Source organism: Aphelocoma coerulescens, unplaced genomic scaffold, assembly GCF_041296385.1.
Source record: "Aphelocoma coerulescens isolate FSJ_1873_10779 unplaced genomic scaffold, UR_Acoe_1.0 HiC_scaffold_211, whole genome shotgun sequence".
NCBI lineage: Eukaryota > Metazoa > Chordata > Aves > Passeriformes > Corvidae > Aphelocoma > Aphelocoma coerulescens.
The window spans coordinates 218,029-235,553 of record NW_027183557.1 but is presented as its reverse complement, the minus strand read 5'-3'; the positions used below and the strand labels follow the sequence as shown (position 1 = coordinate 235,553).

The 17,525-nt window shown below is 68.7% G+C and overlaps 1 protein-coding gene across 1 annotated transcript; it reads left to right on the top strand.

Annotated features, from left to right (window-relative positions):
* The first annotated feature begins 74 nt into the window (after positions 1-74).
* MUS81 (MUS81 structure-specific endonuclease subunit) lies at positions 75-16,729 on the top strand. Its single transcript, XM_068999075.1, has 14 exons — positions 75-221; positions 1,871-1,994; positions 3,937-4,004; positions 4,494-4,513; positions 5,555-5,626; positions 7,154-7,234; positions 8,389-8,505; positions 10,206-10,305; positions 11,271-11,387; positions 13,532-13,627; positions 14,447-14,566; positions 15,563-15,666; positions 16,235-16,318; positions 16,625-16,729. Exons 1-14 carry the CDS (start codon positions 75-77, stop codon positions 16,689-16,691), a joined length of 1,317 nt encoding a protein of 438 aa, XP_068855176.1. The 3' UTR covers positions 16,692-16,729.
* Positions 16,730-17,525: the final 796 nt, after the last annotated feature.

The window sequence follows — 17,525 nt, the reverse complement described above, 5'->3', positions numbered from 1 at the left end:
GCAGAGAGCGCGGCCAGAGCGGCCCCGCCGGGCCCGGCACTTCCGGATCGCGCCGGTGGCGGGAGGATTCGAACATGGCCGCCGCCGCCGCCGCCGCCGCCGCCTCCCCCCGGGGCCGCCGCCGCCGCCCCCGCGCCCACCCGAACCCCCTGTTCGCCCGCTGGCTCCGCGAGTGGCGGGACGAGGCCCAGGGGACGTGGGCGAGGGGCACCTACGAGAGGGTGGGTGCGTGGGGGAGGGCCCCAAGCGGCTTTTGGGGGTCCCAGGGTGGGGTTTTGGGGGGCCACAGGTGGATTTTGGGGGGTTTGGGTGGGGTTTTGGGGTGTCCAGGTGAGTCTGGAGGTGCCCTGGGGGATTTTGGGGGTCCCAGGGTGGGCGATTTTGGGGTCCCCGGGTGTGGTTTGGGGTCCCCAGATGGATTTGGGGAGGCTCTGGGTGGGGTTTTAGGGGTGTCCTGGGGGAGTTTTGGGGTGTCCAGGTGAGTCTGGAGGTGCCCTGGGGACTTTTGGGGTCTCCGGGTGTGGTTTGGGAGTCCCCAGGTGAATTTTGGGGGGCTCTGGGTGGGGTTTTAGGCGTGTCCAGGTGAGTCTGAAGGTGCCCTGGGGGGTTTCGGGGGTCCCCAGGTGGATTTGGGGGGCTCTGGGTGGGGTTTTAGGGGTGTCCAGGTGAGTCTGGAGGTGCCCTGGGGGGTTTTGGGGGTCCCAAGGTGGGGTTTTGGGAGTCCCCAGGTGGATTTGGGGGGCTCTGGGTGGGGTTTTAGGGGTGTCCAGGTGAGTTTTGGGGTGTCCAGGTGAGTCTGGAGGTGCCCTGGGGGGTTTGGGGTGGATGATTTTGGGGTTCCTGCTCAGATTGGTTTCTCCCCACGTTGGTGGATTTTGGGGTCCTTCGGGTGGGTGCGGACCCCTCCCAGCTGCATTTGGGGCTCCCTCAGGGAGATTTTGGGGTCCCCAGGTGGGGTTGGGCACCCCGGGGTGCTGATTTTGGCCTCCTCGGGGTGGATTTGGAGGCCCCCAGGTGGATTTTGGGGACATTTGGGTGCCCTCAGGTCTGGTGTGGGCCCCCTTGGGTGCATTTCGGGCGCATTTTGGGTGAATTTCGGGTGCGTTTTGGGTGCATTTTGGGTCCATTTTGGGTGCAATTTGGGTTCATCTCGGGCCCATTTCAGGTCCATTTCAGGTGTGTTTTGGGTCCATTTTGGGTCCATTTCGGGTGCATTTTGGGCCCCCTCGGGTTCATTTTGGGTACATTTTGGGTGAATTTCGGGTCCATTTTGGGTCCATTTCGGGTCCATTTTGGGCCCCCTCGGGTCCATTTTGGGTCCATTTTGGGTGAATTTCGGGTGCATTTTAGGTCCATTTTGGGCCCCCTCGGGTCCATTTTGGGTACATTTTGGGTGCATTTCGGGTCCATTTTAGGTCCATTTTGGGCCCCCTCGGGTCCATTTTGGGTCCATTTTGGGTGAATTTCGGGTGCATTTTAGGTCCATTTTGGGCCCCCTCGGGTCCATTTTGGGTACATTTTGGGTGCATTTCGGGTCCATTTTGGGTCCATTTCGGGTCCATTTTGGGCCCCCTCGGGTCCATTTTGGGTCCATTTTGGGTCCATTTTGGGCCCCCTCGGGTCCATTTTGAGTGAATTTCGGGTGCATTTTGGGTGAATTTCAGGTTCATTTCGGGTGCATTTTGGGTGCACTTTGGGCCCTTTTGGGTGCACTTTGGGCCCTTTTGGGTGCATTTTGGGTGCACTTTGGGCCTTTTCGGGTTCATTTCGGGTTCATTTTGGGTGCACTTTAGGCCCTTTCGGGTGCACTTTGGGTTCATTTTGGGTTCATTTTGGGCCCTTTTGGGTGCATTTCGGGTGTTCCCCCCAGGCCCTGCGCTCCCTCTCCCGCTTCCCGCTCCGGCTCCGTTCCGGCCGCGCCGCCGCCATCTTGCAGCACTTTGGCCCCGCCCTCTGCGCCCGCCTCGACCAACGGCTGCGCCAGCACCGGCAGGGTGGGCGGGGCCTCGAGGGGGCGGGGCCTGAAGGGGGCGGGGCCAAAACCGGCAGGGTGGGCGGGGCCTCGAGGGGGAGGGGGCTCGGTGGGGGCGGGGCCTCGAGAGGGAGGGGCCTCAGTGGGGGTGGGGCCTCGGGGGCGGGGTCTGAAGGGGGCGGGGCCAAAACCGGCAGAGTGGGCGGTGCCTCGATGGGGCGGGGCCTGAAGGGGGCGGGGCCAAAACCGGCAGAGTGGGCGGGGCCTCGAGGGGGCGGGGCCTGAAGGGGGCGGTGCCAAAACCGGCAGAGTGGGCGGGGCCTCGAGGGGGAGGGGGCTCGGTGGGGGCGGGGCTTCGAGGGGGAGGGGCCTCAGTGGGGGTGGGGCCTCGGGGGGGCAGTGCCTCGAGGGGGCGGGGCCAACACCGGCAGGGTGGGCGGGGCCTCGAGGGGGCGGGGCCTGAAGGGGGCGAGGCCAAAACCGGCAGAGTGGGCGGGGCCTCAAGGGGCGGGATCTGCACCGGAGGGGGCGGGGCCTCAGTGGGGGCGGGGCGAGCACCGGCAGGGTGGGCGGGGCCTCGGGGGGGAGGGGTCTCAGTGGGGGCGGGGCCTCGAGGGGGCTGGGCCAGCACCGACGGGAGGGCGGGGCCTAAAGGGGGCAGGGTCTCAATGGGGCGGGGTCTGCACCGGCAGGGTGGGTGGGGCTTCAGTGGGGGGGGGCGAGCACCGGCAGGGTGGGTGGGGCCTCGAGGGGGGAGGGGCCTCGGTGGGGGCGGGGCCAGCACTGGGAAAGTGGGCGGGGCCTCGGGGGTGGGGCCTCGAGGGGGCGGGACCAGCACTGGCAGGGTGGGCGGGGCCTAAAGAGGGTGGGGTCTCACTGGGGCAGGGTCTGCACCGGCAGGGTGGGTGGGGCCTCGAGGGGGCTGGGCCTCTGTGGGGGCGGGGCCAGCATCGGCAGGGTGGGCGGGGCCTGGGGGCGGGACCAGCACCAACAGGGTGGGCGGGGCCTAAAGGGGGTGGGGTCTCAATGGGGCGGGGTCTGCACTGGCAGGGTGGGTGGGGCCTCAGTGGGGGCGGGGTCTGCACCGACAGGGGGGCGGGGGCTCAGTGGGGGGTGGGGTCTCAATGGGGCGGGGTCTCAATGGGGCGGGGCCAGCACCGACGGGGGGGCGGGGCCTAAAGGGGGCAGGGTCTCAATGGGGCGGGGTCTGCACCGGCAGGGTGGGTGGGGCCTCGAGGGGGCTGGGCCTCTGTGGGGGCGGGGCCAGCACCAACAGGGTGGGCGGGGCCTAAAGGGGGTGGGGTCTCAATGGGGCGGGGTCTGCACCGACAGGGGGGTGGGGGCTCAGTGGGGGCGGGGCCTCGAAGGGGCGGGGTCTGCACCAGCAGGGGGACGGGGGCTCAGTGGGGGGTGGGGTCTCAATGGGGTGGGGTCTCAATGGGGCGCGGGCAGCACCGGCAGGGTGGGCGGGGGCTCGGGGGTGTGGCCTCGGGGGGCGGGGCCTCAGTGGGGTGGGGTCTCAATGGGGTGGGGTCTCAATGGGGCGGGGCCAGCACCGGCATGGTGGGCGGGGCCTCGGGGGGTGTGGCCTCGGTGGGCGGGGCCTCAGTGGGGGTGTGACCAGTGCTGGTGTGGTGGGCGTGGCCTCAAGGGGGGGCGGGGCTTTATCGGGTGGTGTCACGTGGGTGGGCGTGGTCTCAACAGGGTGTGGCTAATGTTGGGGGTGGTCTGTGGGCGTGGCTTTAATGAGGCCCCGCCCCCTCTCCTGTCCCGCCCACATCTGCAGGGAGGAGGAGGGGCGGGGCGTGGGAAGGGGCGTGGCCGCGATGTGGGTGTGGCCCCTGGAGGGGGCGGGGCCTGGAAGAGGGTGTGGCTTTAATGGGGGTGGGGGTGGGGCCGTGGCCGCCACAGGTCCGAAGAGAGCGATTCGCATGCTCATTTGCATACTCATTTGCATACCGCAGAACAGGGCCTTCCCCCCACCCCCCCTCCAGCGGGGCGGTGCCCGGACCCTCCCCCAGCTCCGCCCACGGTGAGTCCGGTCCCTGCCCCTCCCCCACCCACGGCACTCCCCACCCCCCCACTGGGTGGGGGAGGGGCAGAAGAGGCCCCTACCCCCAACCTCCGCCCCTCCCCCTCTTTCCAGCGCCGCTCCCGCCCCTACCGGCCCCTCCCCCGCTCGCGAGGCCACGCCCTGCTGCTGGTCCTGAGCCAGGTGAGGGGGGAGGGGACACACCTGGGGTGGGGTGGGGGAGGGACCAGGACCCCCCCCTCACCCAAGCCCCTCCCCCAGAGCTCAGAGCCCCTCCCAGAGGCAGAGCTCCTGCACCAGGCCCAGCCCCTCTGTGACCACGCCCTGACCCCGGTGAGTGACCCCCGGGGGGGGAGGGGGAGTGACCACAGTGACCCTTCCACCCCCCCCCCCCAGCACCCAAGGGTGGCGGGGGCAGGGCTCACGCTGTGCGTCCCCTCCCCCACAGGCAGCTCTGGGTCCCCTCCTGCGCCGGGGGCTCGTGCAGAGGAGCGGCCGACCCCCCCGGTATGGCCGGGACCCCCCCCCCCGGGACCCCCCTGGGAGACCCCCGGGACCCCCCTGGGGGGGTTGGACCCCTCTGGGATGGCCCTGAGACCCCCCCCAGGAATCCCTGGGACCCCTCAGAATCCGCTTGAGACCCCCCCGGGACCCCTTTGGGAGCCCCCCAGGACCCTTGGGGGGGCTGCACCCCCTGTTTGCCCCCCCGGGACCCCCCCTGGGAGCTCCCCAGGACCCCTGGGACCCCTCAGAACCCCCTTGAGACCCCCCCGGGACCCCCCTGAGAGCCCCCCAGGACCCATCCCAGGACCCCTGGGGGGGGCCACATCCCCTCTTTTCTCCCCGGGACCCCCTCTGGGAGCCCCCCAAGATCCCTGGGGGGGCTGCACCCCTGGACCCCTCTGGGATGGCCCTGGGACCCCCCCCAGAATCCCTGGGACCCCTCAGAATCCCCTTGAGACCCCCCCGGGACCCCTCTGGGAGCCCCCCAGGACCCCTTGGAGGGGCTGCACCCCCTGTTTGCCCCCTCGAGACCCCTCTGGGATGGCCCTGAGACCCCCCCAGAATCCCTGGGACCCCTCAGAACCCCCTTGAGACCCCCCCGGGACCCCTCTGGGAGCCCCCCAGGACCCATCCCAGGACCCCTGGGAGCACCTGGGGGGGCTGCACCCCCTGTTTCCCTCCCAGGACCCCCCTGAGAGCCCCCCAGGACCCATCCCAGGACCCCTGGAGGGGCCACATCCCCTCTTTTCTCCCGGGGACCCCCTCTGGGAGCCCCCCAAGACCCCTGGGGGGGCTGCACCCCCTGTTTCCCCCCCCAAGACCCCTCTGGGATGGCCCTGAGACCCCCCCCAGAATCCCTGGGACCCCTCAGAACCCCCTTGAGACCCCCCCGGGACCCCTCTGGGACCCCCCCCGGATGCTCCTGGCACCCCCAAGAGCTCCTGGGACCCCTCCCAAGCCCCCCCAGGACCCCCCCAATGTCACCCCCCCCTCCCCCCCCCCAGGTACGCGCTGACCCCGAGGGGGCGGAGCCTCGCTGAGGCCACGCCCCTTTCCCGGCTGGGCCCGGAGCGCCCCCTGGCGGAGCAGGACGAGAACTGCGCCCCCTCCCCCCCGCCGTGAGTTTTGGGGGGGGGGGGGGCGGGGATGCTTTGGTGGGGGGGGGGTCCCAGTCAGAGGGGTCCCCCCGAGGATGAATTTGGGGTCCCCCTCAGGGTGAATTCGGGGTACCCCTGAGGGAGAATTCGGGGTCCCCCTGAGGGTGAATTTGGGGTCCCCCTGAGGATGAATTTGGGGACCCCCTGAGGGTAAATTCGGGGTCCCCCTGAGGGTGAATTTGGGGTCTCCCTGAGGGTGAATTCGGGGTCCCCTGAGGGTGAATTCGGGGTCCCCCTGAGGGTGAATTTGGGGTCTCCCTGAGGGTGAATTTGGGGTCCCCTGAGGGTGAATTCGGGGTCCCCCTGAGGGTGAATTTGGGGTCTCCCTGAGGGTGAATTTGGGGTCCCCTGAGGGTGAATTCGGGGTCCCCCTGAGGGTGAATTCGGGGTCCCCCTGGGGGTGAATCGGGGTCCCCCTGAGGATGAATTCGGGGTCCCCCTGAGGATGAATTTGGGGTCTCCCTGAGGGTGAATTTGGGGACCCCCTGGGGGTAAATTCGGGGCCCCCCTAAGGGTGAATTTGGGGTCCCCCTGAGGGTGAATTTGGGGTCCCCCCGAGGATGAATTCGGGGTCCCCTGAGGGTGAATTTGGGATCCCCTGAGGGTGAATTTGGGGACCCCCTGAGGGTAAATTCGGGGTCCCCCTGAGGGTGAATTTGGGGTCTCCCTGAGGGTGAATTTGGGGTCCCCCCGAGGATGAATTTGGGGTCCCCCTGAGGGTGAATTCGGGGTCCCCCTGAGGGTGAATTTGGGGTCCCGTTCAGGGTGAATTTGGGGTCCCCCTGAGGGTAAATTCGGGGTCCCCTGAGGGTGAATTTGGGGTCCCCTGAGGATGAATTTGGGGTCCCCCCGAGGATGAATTCGGGGTCCCCTGAGGGTGAATTTGGGGTCCCCTGAGGGTGAATTTGGGGTCCCCCCGAGGATGAATTCGGGGTCCCCTGAGGATGAATTTGGGGTCCCCTGAGGGTGAATTCGGGGTCCCCTGAGGGTGAATTTGGGGACCCCCTGAGGGTAAATTCGGGGTCCCCCTGAGGATAAATTTGGGGTCCCCCTGAGGGTAAATTCGGGGTCCCCCTGAGGATAAATTTGGGGTCCCCCTGAGGGTGAATTCGGGGTCCCCTGAGGATAAATTTGGGGTCCCCTGAGGGTAAATTCGGGGTCCCCCTGAGGATAAATTTGGGGTCCCCCTGAGGATGAATTCGGGGTCCCCTGAGGATAAATTTGGGGACCCCCTGAGGGTGAATTTGGGATCCCCTGAGGGTGAATGCGGGGTCCCCCTGGGGGTAAATTCGGGGTCCCCCTGAGGGTGAATTTGGGGTCTCCCTGAGGGTGAATTTGGGGTCCCTCTGAGGGTAAATTTGGGGTCCCCCCGAGGATGAATTTGGGGTCCCCCTGAGGGTGAATACGGGGTCCCCCTGAGGGTGAATTTGGGGACCCCCTGAGGGTAAATTTGGGGTCCCCTGAGGGTGATTTTTGGGGTCCCCCCAGGTGTGACCCCGAGCAGGAGTTCGAGCTCCGCCCCGGCGAGTTCGACATCGTTCTCTGCGCCGACGTCACCGAGGCCAACGGGTGCCTGTCCCCTCCCCCACCGTGTCCCTGTCACCCCCCCAGTGCCCCCCCCATGTCCCCTCCGTGCCCTCCCTGTGCCCCCCACCCCTGATGTGCCCCCCATGTCCCCCCTCCATGCCCCCCACCCCCTGCCATGCCCCCCACGTGCCTCCCCCACCCCCATCGTGTCCCTCGTGCCCCACCCGTGTCCCCTCAGTGCCCCCCCATGTCCCCCCATGCCCCCTGAAGTGCCCCCTGTGCCCCCCACCCCCTGACATGCCCCCCCCACTCTCTGACGTGCCCCCCCTGTGCCCTCCGTGCCTCCACCACCCCTGACGTGTCCCCCATGCCCCCCCCGTGTCCCCTCAGTGCCCCCTCATGTCCCCCCATGCCCCCTGAAGTGCCCCCCCGTGCCCCCACCCCCTGAAATGCCCCCCACGTGCCTCCCCCACCCCCAACGTGTCCCTCGTGCCCCACCCGTGTCCCCTCAGTGCCCCCCCATGTGCCCCCATGCCCCCTGAAGTGCCCCCTGTGCCCCCCCATGCCCCCCCGTGTCCCCTCAGTGCCCCCCCATGTCCCCCCACCCCCTGACGTGCCCCCCATGCCCCCCCATGTCCCCCCCGTGTCCCCTCAGTGCCCCCCCATGTCCCCCCATGCCCCGTAAGTGCCCCCCACCCCCTGAAGTGCCCCCTCATGCCCCCCACCCCCTGACGTGCCCGCTGTGCCCCCCACCCCCTGAAATGCCCCCCACGTGCCTCCCCCACCCCCTGACGTGCCCCCCATGCCCCCCCATGTCCCCTCCGTGCCCCCCCGTGCCCCCCTCATGCCCCCCACCCCCTGACGTGCCCCCCGTGCCCCTCACCCCCTGAAATGCCCCCCACGTGCCTCCCCCACCCCCAACGTGTCCCTCGTGCCCCCCCCATGTCCCCTCAGTGCCCCCCCATGTCCCCCCATGCCCCCTGAAGTGCCCCCTGTGCCCCCCACCCCCTGCCATGCCCCCCACCCCCTGACGTGCCACCCCCACTCTCTGAAGTGCCCCCCATGCCCCCCCGTGCCCCCTCAGTGCCCCCCGTGCCCCTCCACCGCCTGACGTGCCCCCCATGCCCCCCCATGTCCCTCCCGTGCCCCCCCCATGCCCCCCACCCCCTGACGTGCCCCCCCTGTGCCCCCCCCAGCCCCGGGGGAGGGGTCCCGGCCCTGCTCCGCTCCCGGGGGCTGCGGCCGCTGCTGCGGCGCCTCCACGTCGGCGACTTCCTGTGGGTGGCCCGCGAGAAGGACCCGCCCCCAGGTGGGCGTGGCCGAAGGGGTGGGTGGGGCCTGATGGGTGGGTGGGGCCTAGTGGGGTGGGTGGGGCCTAGTGGGGTGGGTGGGGCTTAATGGGGTGGGTGGGGTCGGGTGGGGTGGGTGGGGCCTAGTGGGGTGGGTGGGGCCTAGTGGGGTGGGTGGGGCCTAGTGGGGTGGGTGGGGTCGGGTGGGGTGGGTGGGGTCGGGTGGGGTGGGTGGGGCCTAATGGGGTGGGTGGGGCCTAATGGGGTGGGTGGGGTCTGATGGGTGGGTGGGGCCTGGTGGGGTGGGCGGGGCCTGAGGGGTGGGTGGGGCTTAATGGGGGTGGGCGGGGCCTGGTGGGGTGGGTGGGGTCTGATGGGTGAGTGGGGCCTGATGGGGTGGGTGGGGCCTAATTGGGTGGGTGGGGCCTGATGGGGTGGGCGGGGTCTGGTGGGGTGGGTGGGGCTTAATGGGGGTGGGCGGGGCCGGTGGGGTGGGTGGGGCTTAATGGGGTGGGTGGGGTCTGGTGGGGTGGGCGGGGTCTGGTGGGTGGGTGGGGCCTGGTGGGTGGGTGGGGCCTAATGGGGTGGGTGGGGGCCTGAGGGGTGGGTGGGGCTTAATGGGGGTGGGCGGGGCCTGGTGGGGTGGGTGGGGCCTGATGGGGTGGGTGGGGTCTGGTGGGGTGGGTGGGGCTTAATGGGGTGGGTGGGGTCGGGTGGGGTGGGTGGGGCCTGATGGGGTGGGCGGGGTCTGGTGGGGTGGGCGTGGCCAAAGGGGTAGGTGGGGCTTAATGGGGTGGGCGGGGCCTGATGGGTGGGCGGGGCCTATTTGGGTGGGCGGGGGCTGAGGGGTGGGTGGGGCTTAATGGGGTGGGTGGGGCCTAAAGGGGTGCCCGGGGCTTATTTGGGTGGGTGGGGCCTAATGGGTGGGCGGGGGCTGAGGGGGTGGGTGGGACCTGATGGGTGGGCGGGGCTTTAGGCAGGTCTGGCTTGGGTGGGTGTGGCTTTGGTGGGTGTGGCTTTGGGTGGGTCTGGGTGGGTAGGCATGGCTTTGGGTGGGCATGGCTTTTTGCTGGGCAAGGCTTTGGGTGGGTCTGGCTTGGGTGGGCGTGGCTTGGGTGGGTGTGGCTTCTGTGAGTGGATTTGAGTGGGTGTGGCTTGGATGGGCGTGGCTTTGGGTGGGTCTGGCTTTGGTGGGCGCAGCTTTTGGGTGGGTGTTGTTTTGGTGGGTGTGGCTTGGGGGGTGGGCGTGGATTTTGGGTGGGTGTTGTTTTGGTGGGTGTTGCTTTTGGGTGGGTGTGGCTTTGGTGGGTGTGGCTTTGGGTGGGCGTGGCTTGGGGCGGGTGTGGCTGGGTGGGCGTGGCTTTGGGCGGGTCTGGGTGGGTAGGCATGGCTTTGGGTGGGCAAGGCTTTTTGGTGGGCAAGGCTTTGGGTGGGTCTGGCTTGGGTGGGCGTGGGTTTTGGTGGGCGTGGCTTGGGTGGGCGTGGCTTCTGTGAATGGATTTGAGTGGGTGTGGCTTGGATGGGCGTGGCTTTGGGTGGGTCTGGCTTTGGTGGGCGTGGCTTTGGGGTGGGTGTTGTTTTGGTGGGTGTTGCTTTTGGGTGGTCGTGGCTTTGGGTGGGTGTTGCTTTGGGTGGGCGTGGCTTTGGGTGGGCGTGGCTTAGGGTGGGCGTGGCTTTTGGGTGGGCGTGGCCTGGGTGGGTGTGACCGCTCCGGCCCCGCCCAGGCCGCGCCCCCGGGAGCTGCTCCTGGACGTGGTGGTGGAGCGGAAATCGGCGGCGGATTTGGGGAACAGCGTCCGGGACGGGCGGTACCGCGAGCAGAAGGTGGGGCCGGGGCACTGGGATGGACTGGGAGGGACTGGGAAGGGGCTGGGACTGGACTGGGAGGGGCTGGGATGGGCTGGGATGGGACTGGGATGGACTGGGAGGGCACTGGGAGGACTGGGAAGGATTGGGAGGGACTGGGAGGGGCTGGGACTGGATTGGGAGGGGCTGGGATGGGATTAGGATGGACTGGGAGGGACTGGGAGGTCACTGGGAGGGACTGGGAAGGATTGGGAGGGGCTGGGACTGGACTGGGAGGGGCCGGGATGGGACTGGGAGGGCACTGGGATGGACTGGGAGGGGCTGGGGGGCACTGGGAGGGACTGGGAGGGGACTGAGGGGCACTGGGAGGGACTGGGAAGGGCAAGAGGGCAACTGGGATGGACTGGGAGGGCACTGGGACGGGCTGGGAAGGGCAAGAGGGCAACTGGGGGGGCACTGGGAGGGACTGGGAGGGATTGGGAGAGGCTGGGAGGGGACTGGGAGGGGATTGGGGGTCACTGGGAGGGACTGGGTGGGACTGGGGAGAGTTGGGAGGGGACTGCGGGCACTGGGAAGAGAGTGGGTGTAACTGGGAGGGACTGGGAAGCTCTGGCTGTAACTGGGGGGGCTCTGGGTGTAACTGGGTGTAACTGGGGGGGCTCTGGCTGTAACTGGGGGGGCTCTGGCTGTAACTGGGTGTAACTGGGGGGGCTCTGGCTGTAACTGGGGGGCTCTGGCTGTAACTGGGTGTAACTGGGGGGGCTCTGGCTGTAACTGGGGGGGCTCTGGCTGTAACTGGGTGTAACTGGGGGGGCTCTGGCTGTAACTGGGGGGGCTCTGGCTGTAACTGGGGGGCTCTGGCTGTAACTGGGTGTAACTGGGGGGCTCTGGCTGTAACTGGGGGGGCTCTGGGTGTAACTGGGGGGGCTCTGGCTGTAACTGGGTGTAACTGGGGGGCTCCGGCCGCCCCGGTGCCGTCCCAGTTCCGGCTGCGCCGCTCGGGGCTGCGCTGCCCCGTTTATCTCCTGGAGGAGCCGGGGGAGGGGGAGCCCCTGCCCCTCCCCCTCCCCACCCTGCGCCAGGCGGCCGCCAACACCCAGGTACCCCCGGGACCCCTCCCCCATCACCCTGAGACCCCTCCCCCAACACCCAGGTACCCCCGGGACCCCTCCCCCAGCACCCTGAGACCCCTCCCCCAACACCCAGGTACCCCCGGGACCCCTCCCCCATCACCCTGAGACCCCTCCCCCAACACCCAGGTACCCCCGGGACCCCTCCCCCAACACCCTGAGACCCCTCCCCCAACACCCCGAGACCCCTCCCCCATCACCCAGGTACCCCTGAGACCCCTCCCCCAACACCCTGAGACCCCTGAGGCCCCTCCCCCATCACCCTGAGACCCCTCCCCCAACACCCAGGTACCCCCGGGACCCCTCCCCCAACACCCCGGGACCCCTCCCCCAACACCCTGAGACCCCTCCCCCAACACCCCGAGACCCCTCCCCCAACACCCCGAGACCCCTCCCCCAACACCCAGGTACCCCCGGGACCCCTCCCCCAACACCCTGAGACCCCTCCCCCATCACCCAGGTACCCCCGGGACCCCTCCCCCAACACCCCGGGACCCCTCCCCCAACACCCAGGTACCCCCGGGACCCCTCCCCCAACACCCCGAGACCCCTCCCCCATCACCCCGGTACCCCCGGGACCCCTCCCCCAACACCCTGAGGATCCCAGGGACCCCCCCCAAGACCGAGAGACCCCCCTGGGTTGGATTTGGGGGTCCAAGGGGGGGTTTTGGGGGGGTCCCTGGGGTGTTTTGGGGGGGTCTCAGAGCCCCCTCCCCCCAGTGGTGTTGGGGGTGTTTTGGGGGGGTCCCGGGGGAGTTTTGGGGGGGGTCTCAGAGCCCCTCCCCCCCAGGTGGTGTAGGGGTGTTTTGGGGGGGTCCCGGGGGAGTTTTGGGGGGGGGTCTCAGAGCCCCTCCCCCCCCAGGTGGTGTAGGGGTGTTTTGGGGGGTCCTGGGGGTGTTTTAGGGTGCTTGGGGGGGTCCCGGGGGTGTTTGGGGGGGTCTCAGAGCCCCCTCCCCCCCCAGGTGGTTTTGGGGGGGTCCCAGGGGTGTTTTGGGTGTTTGGGGGGGTCCTGGGGGTGTTTTGGGGGGGTCTCAGAGCCCCTCCCCCCCAGGTGGTGTTTGGGGGGGTCCTGGGGGTGTTTTGGGGGGGTCTCAGAGCCCCCTCCCCCCCAGGTGGTGTGGGGGCTGTTTTGTGGGGGTCCCAGGGGTGTTTTGGGGAGTCCCGGGGGGGTCCCGGGGGTGTTTTGGGGGGGTCCCGGGGGAGTTTTGGGGGGGGTCTCAGAGCCCCTCCCCCCCCAGGTGGTGTTTGGGGGGGTCCCAGGGGTGTTTTGGGGGGGTCTCAGAGCCTTTCCCCCCCAGGTGGTGTTGGGGTGTTTTGGGGGGGTCCCGGGGGTGTTTTAGGGTGTTTGGGGGGGGTCCTGGGGGTGTTTGGGGGGGTCTCAGAGCCCCCTCCCCCCCAGGTGGTTTTGGGGGGGTCCCAGGGGTGTTTTGGGTGTTTGGGGGGGTCCTGGGGGTGTTTTGGGGGGTCTCAGAGCCTTTCCCCCCCAGGTGGTGTTGGGGTGTTTTGGGGGGGTCCCGGGGGTGTTTTAGGGTGTTTGGGGGGGTCCTGGGGGTGTTTGGGGGGGTCTCAGAGCCCCCTCCCCCCCAGGTGGTTTTGGGGGGGTCCCAGGGGTGTTTTGGGTGTTTGGGGGGGTCCTGGGGGTGTTTTGGGGGGGGTCTCAGAGCCCCCTCCCCCCCCAGGTGGTGTTTGGGGGGGTCCTGGGGGTGTTTTGGGGGGGTCTCAGAGCCTTTCCCCCCCAGGTGGTGTTGGGGTGTTTTGGGGGGTCCTGGGGGTGTTTTAGGGTGCTTGGGGGGGTCCCGGGGGTGTTTGGGGGGGTCTCAGAGCCCCCTTTCCCCCAGGTGGTGTTGGGGGGTTCTGGGGGGTCCCGTGGGTGTTTTTGGGGTCTGGGGAGGTCCCGGGGGTGTTTTGGGGGGGTCTCAGAGCCCCTCCCCCCCAGGTGGTGTTGGGGGGTTCTGGGGGGGTCCCAGGGGTGTTTTGGGTGTTTTGGGGGGATCTCAGAGCCTTTCCCCCCCAGGTGGTGTTGGGGTGTTTTGGGGAGTCCCAGGGGTGTTTTAGGGTGTTTGGGGGGGTCCCGGGGGTGTTTTGGGGGGGTCTCAGAGCCCCTCCCCCCCCAGGTGGTGGACGGGTTCCTGGTGAGGCGCACGAGGGACCCGCGGGGCTCGGCCGCGTTCCTGGAGGTGCTGGGGGAGCACCTGAGGAGGAAATTTGGGGTGAGGGGGGGCTCGGGGGGGAGGGGGCTGGGGGGGCTGGGGGGGTCACAAGGTGGGGGGGGAGAAATCGGGGGGGGGGGACATGGAGGGAAAAGGGGGGAAATGGGGGGGGAATGGGGGGTGGGGGAGGGGGGAAATGGGGGGTGGGGGAGGGAGGACATGGGGGGGGAATTTTGGGGGTGGGGAAGGGGGGAAATGAGGGGGAAATGGGGGTGGGGGAGGGGGGACGTGGAGGGAAATTTTGGGGGTGGGGGAGGGGGAAATGGGGGGGAAATGGGGGAGGGGGAATGGGGGTGGTGGAGGGGGGACATGGGGGGAATTTTGGGGGTGGGGGAGGGGGAAATGGGGGGGAAATGGGGGTGGGGGACGGGGGACGTGGAGGGAAATTTGGGGGGTGGGGGAGGGGGGAAATGGGGAATTTTGGGGGTGGGGGAGGGGGGACCTGGGGGGGAAATGGGGGTGGGGGAGGGGGGACCTGGGGGGGGAATTTTGGGGGTGGGGGAGGGGGGAAATGGGGGTGGGGGAGGGGGGACGTGGAGGGAAATTTTGGGGGTGGGGGAGGGGGAAATGGGGAATTTTGGGGGTGGGGGAGGGGGGACCTGGGGGGGAAATGGGGGTGGGGGAGGGGGGACATGGGGGGAATTTTGGGGGTGGGGGAGGGGGAAATGGGGGGTGGGGGAGGGGGAAATGAGGGGGAAATGGGGGTGGGGGAGGGGGAAATGGGGGGGATTTTGGGGGAGGGGGGACATGGGGGGGTCACTGAGGGGTCCCTGACACCCCTCCCCCCCCCACCCCGTGTCCCTTCCTCCCCTCCCCCAGGGCCGGGTGCTGCGGGCGTGGGGGGGGGACGTGGCTGCCCGGGGCCCCCCCGAGCCCCCCGGGACCCCCCTGACCCTGCTGCCCTTCCAGAGGCTGCGCGAGGGGGGGGCCAAGAACCAGGTGGGGCTGGGGGGGGTGAAAATGGGGCAAAAATGGGGCTGGGGGGGCGGAAATGGGGCTGGGGAGGGGCAAAAATGGGGCTGGGGGTGGAAATGGGGCAAAAATGGGGCTGGGGGGCGAAAATGGGGCTGGGGAGGGGCAAAAATGGGGCTGGGGGATGAGAATGGGGTGGGGGAGGGGCAAAAATGGGGCTGGGGGGCGAAAATGGGGCTGGGGGGCGAAATGGGGCTGGGGGTAAAAATGGGGCAAAAATGGGGCTGGGGGGGTGAGAATGGGGTGGGGGAGGGGCAAAAATGGGGCTGGAGGGGTGAAAATGGGGCTGGGGAGGGGCAAAAATGGGGCTGGGGGTAAAAATGGGGCTGGGGGGTGGAAATGGGGTCCCCTGACCCCCCCCTTTTTTGTCCCCCCTCAGGCCCAGCCTTGGGGGGTATTTTGGGGTCAGGGCGGATATTTTGGGGTCAGGGTGGGTATTTTGGGGTCAGGGTGAGTATTTTGGGGCCAGGGTGGGTATTTTGGGGTCAGGGCAGATATTTTGGGATCCCCTGGCCCCCCTTTGTGTGTTCCCCCCCCCAGGCCCAGTCCTGGGGGTTTTTGGGGTCAGGGTGGGTATTTTGGGGTCAGGGCGGATATTTTGGGGTCAGGGTGGGTATTTTGGGATCCCCTGACCCCCCCATTTCTGTCCCACCCCCCAGCCCCAAACCTGGGGAGTATTTTGGGGTCAGGGCGGATATTTTGGGATCCCTTGATCCCCCCTTTGTGTGTCCCCCCCCAGGCCCAGACCTAGGGGGTTTTTGGGGTCAGGGTGGGTATTTTGGGGTCAGGGTGGATATTTTGGGGTCCCCTGACCCCCCTCTTTGTGTCCCAGCCCCAAACCTGGGGAGTATTTTGGGGTCAGGGCGGATATTTTGGGGTCAGGGCAGATATTGTGGGGTCAGGGTGGATATTTTGGGGTCCCCTGACCCCCCTGACCCCCCCATTTCTGTCCCCCCCCCCCAGGCGCAGACCGTGGGCACCGTGTTCGCCCGGCAGCTGCTGCAGCTGGGGGGGCTCAGTGGGGGCAGGGCCGGGGCCGTCCTGCGCCTCTTCCCCACCCCCGCCAGGTCTGGGGGGGTCCGGGGGGGGTCAGGGGGGGTCAGGGGTACCCCCCGAGGGGTCCCCGGCGCTCGTGGGTGTCCCCAAAAGGGACCTGTCCGTGGGGGATGGGGGGGGTTTCCAGGGTGGGGGAGGGGTCGCTGAGATTTGGGGGAGGGGTCATCGAAGTTTGGGGGAGGGGTCGCCGAGGTTTAGGGGAGGGGTCGATGAGGTTTGGGGGAGGGGTCGCCGGGGTTTGGGGGAGGGGTCGATGAGGTTTGGGGGAGGGATCGATAGGATTTGGGGGAGGGGTCGATGAGGTTTGGGGGAGGGGTCGCTGAGGTTTGGGGGAGGGGTTGCTGAGATTTGGGGGAGGGGTCGCTGAGGTTTGGGGGAGGGGTCATCGAAGTGTGGGGGAGGGGTCGATGAGGTTTGGGGGAGGGGTCGCTGCGGTTTGAGGGTGGGGTCGCCGAGGTTTGGGGGAGGGGTCGATAGGATTTGGGGGAGGGGTCGATGAGGTTTGGGGGAGGGGTCACCGTGGCTTGGGGGAGGGGTCGCCTGAGCTCTGTCCCCTCCCCTCCCCCCCCCCCCCCGCAGCCTCATGGCCGCCCTGGGCCCCTCCCAGGACCCCCGGAAGTGCCGGGAGCTGCTCAGTGCCCTGCGCTGCGGCCCCACCCAGAGGTGAGACCCCTCCCCAATTCCTGGGGGACCCCCCCCAAATCTCAGGGAACCCCCCCCTCCCCCAATTCCCTGGATTCTCCCATTCCTGGGGAACCCCCCAATTCCTGGAGCCCCTCCCCTCCCCCTCCTCCATTCCTGGCACCCCCCTCCCCCAATCCTTGGCACCCCCTCCCCAATTCCCGGATCCCACCCAAAGCCCCGGAGTCTCCCCCCCCTCCCCCCCCCCCAGTCTCGGGTCGTCGTCCCCCCCCCCCCCCTCCCCGGATTTTGGGGGGGGGTCTCACCTCTCTCTCCCCTCCCCCACAGGAGGTTGGGCCCCGCCCTCAGCGGGGCCCTGGTGCAGCTCTACGGGACCCCGGGGCCACTGGCCTGAGGGGACACCCCCGTCACCCATCACCCCTGTCACCCACCCCTGTCACCCACCCGTGTCACCCACCCGTGTCACCCACCCCCGTCACCCATCACCCGTGTCACCCACCCCCGTCACCCATTTGTGTCACCCATTTGTGTCACCCACCCCTGTCACCCCCATCACCCCATTGTCCCCCATTGTCACCCCACTGTCACCCATTGTCACCTCCCCCATTGTCACCCCACTGTCACCCGTTGTCACCCACCCCCACCCCGTCACCCCGTTGTCGCCCCGTGGTCACCCCCCCTCCCCCCATTAAAGCCCCTCCCCCACAACGCGGCACGTGGAGTTTTATTGGGGGGAGGGGGAAGGGAGGGGAGGTGGCACCGCGGGGACAGGGGAGGGTGACGGGGTGGCAGTGACGGGGTGAGGGTGACACCGTGACAGTGACGGGGTGGCAGTGCCAGGGTGAGGGTGACAGGGTGACAGGGTGCTGGCACTGGTGGCAGTGACAGGGTGAGGGTGACAGGGTGGTGACACCATGACAGTGCCAGGGTGGCAGTGCCAGGGTGGCAGTGCCAGGGTGAAGGTGACAGGGTGCTGGCACTGGTGGCAGTGCCAGGGTGAGGGTGACGGGGTGGTGACACTGTGACAGTGACAGGGTGACAGTGACAGGGTGGCGGTGACAGGGTGAGGGTGACAGGGTGAGGGTGACAGGGTGAGGGTGACAGGGTGGTGACACCGTGACAGTGCCAGGGTGGCAGTGCCAGGATGAAGGTGACAGGGTGTTGGCACTGGTGGCAGTGACAGGGTGAGGGTGACAGGGTGAGGGTGACAGGGTGAGGGTGACAGGGT

Bases quoted from the DNA above. Each gene is read 5' to 3' on its own strand.
- MUS81 (XM_068999075.1), top strand. From the start codon at position 75: ATGGCCGCCGCCGCCGCCGCCGCCGCCGCCTCCCCCCGGGGCCGCCGC. The intron at 8,506-10,205 runs GCGTGGCCGAAG...GGCCCCGCCCAG, and splicing joins AAGGACCCGCCCCCAGGTGG to GCCGCGCCCCCGGGAGCTGC. The intron at 11,388-13,531 runs GTACCCCCGGGA...CTCCCCCCCCAG, and splicing joins AGGCGGCCGCCAACACCCAG to GTGGTGGACGGGTTCCTGGT.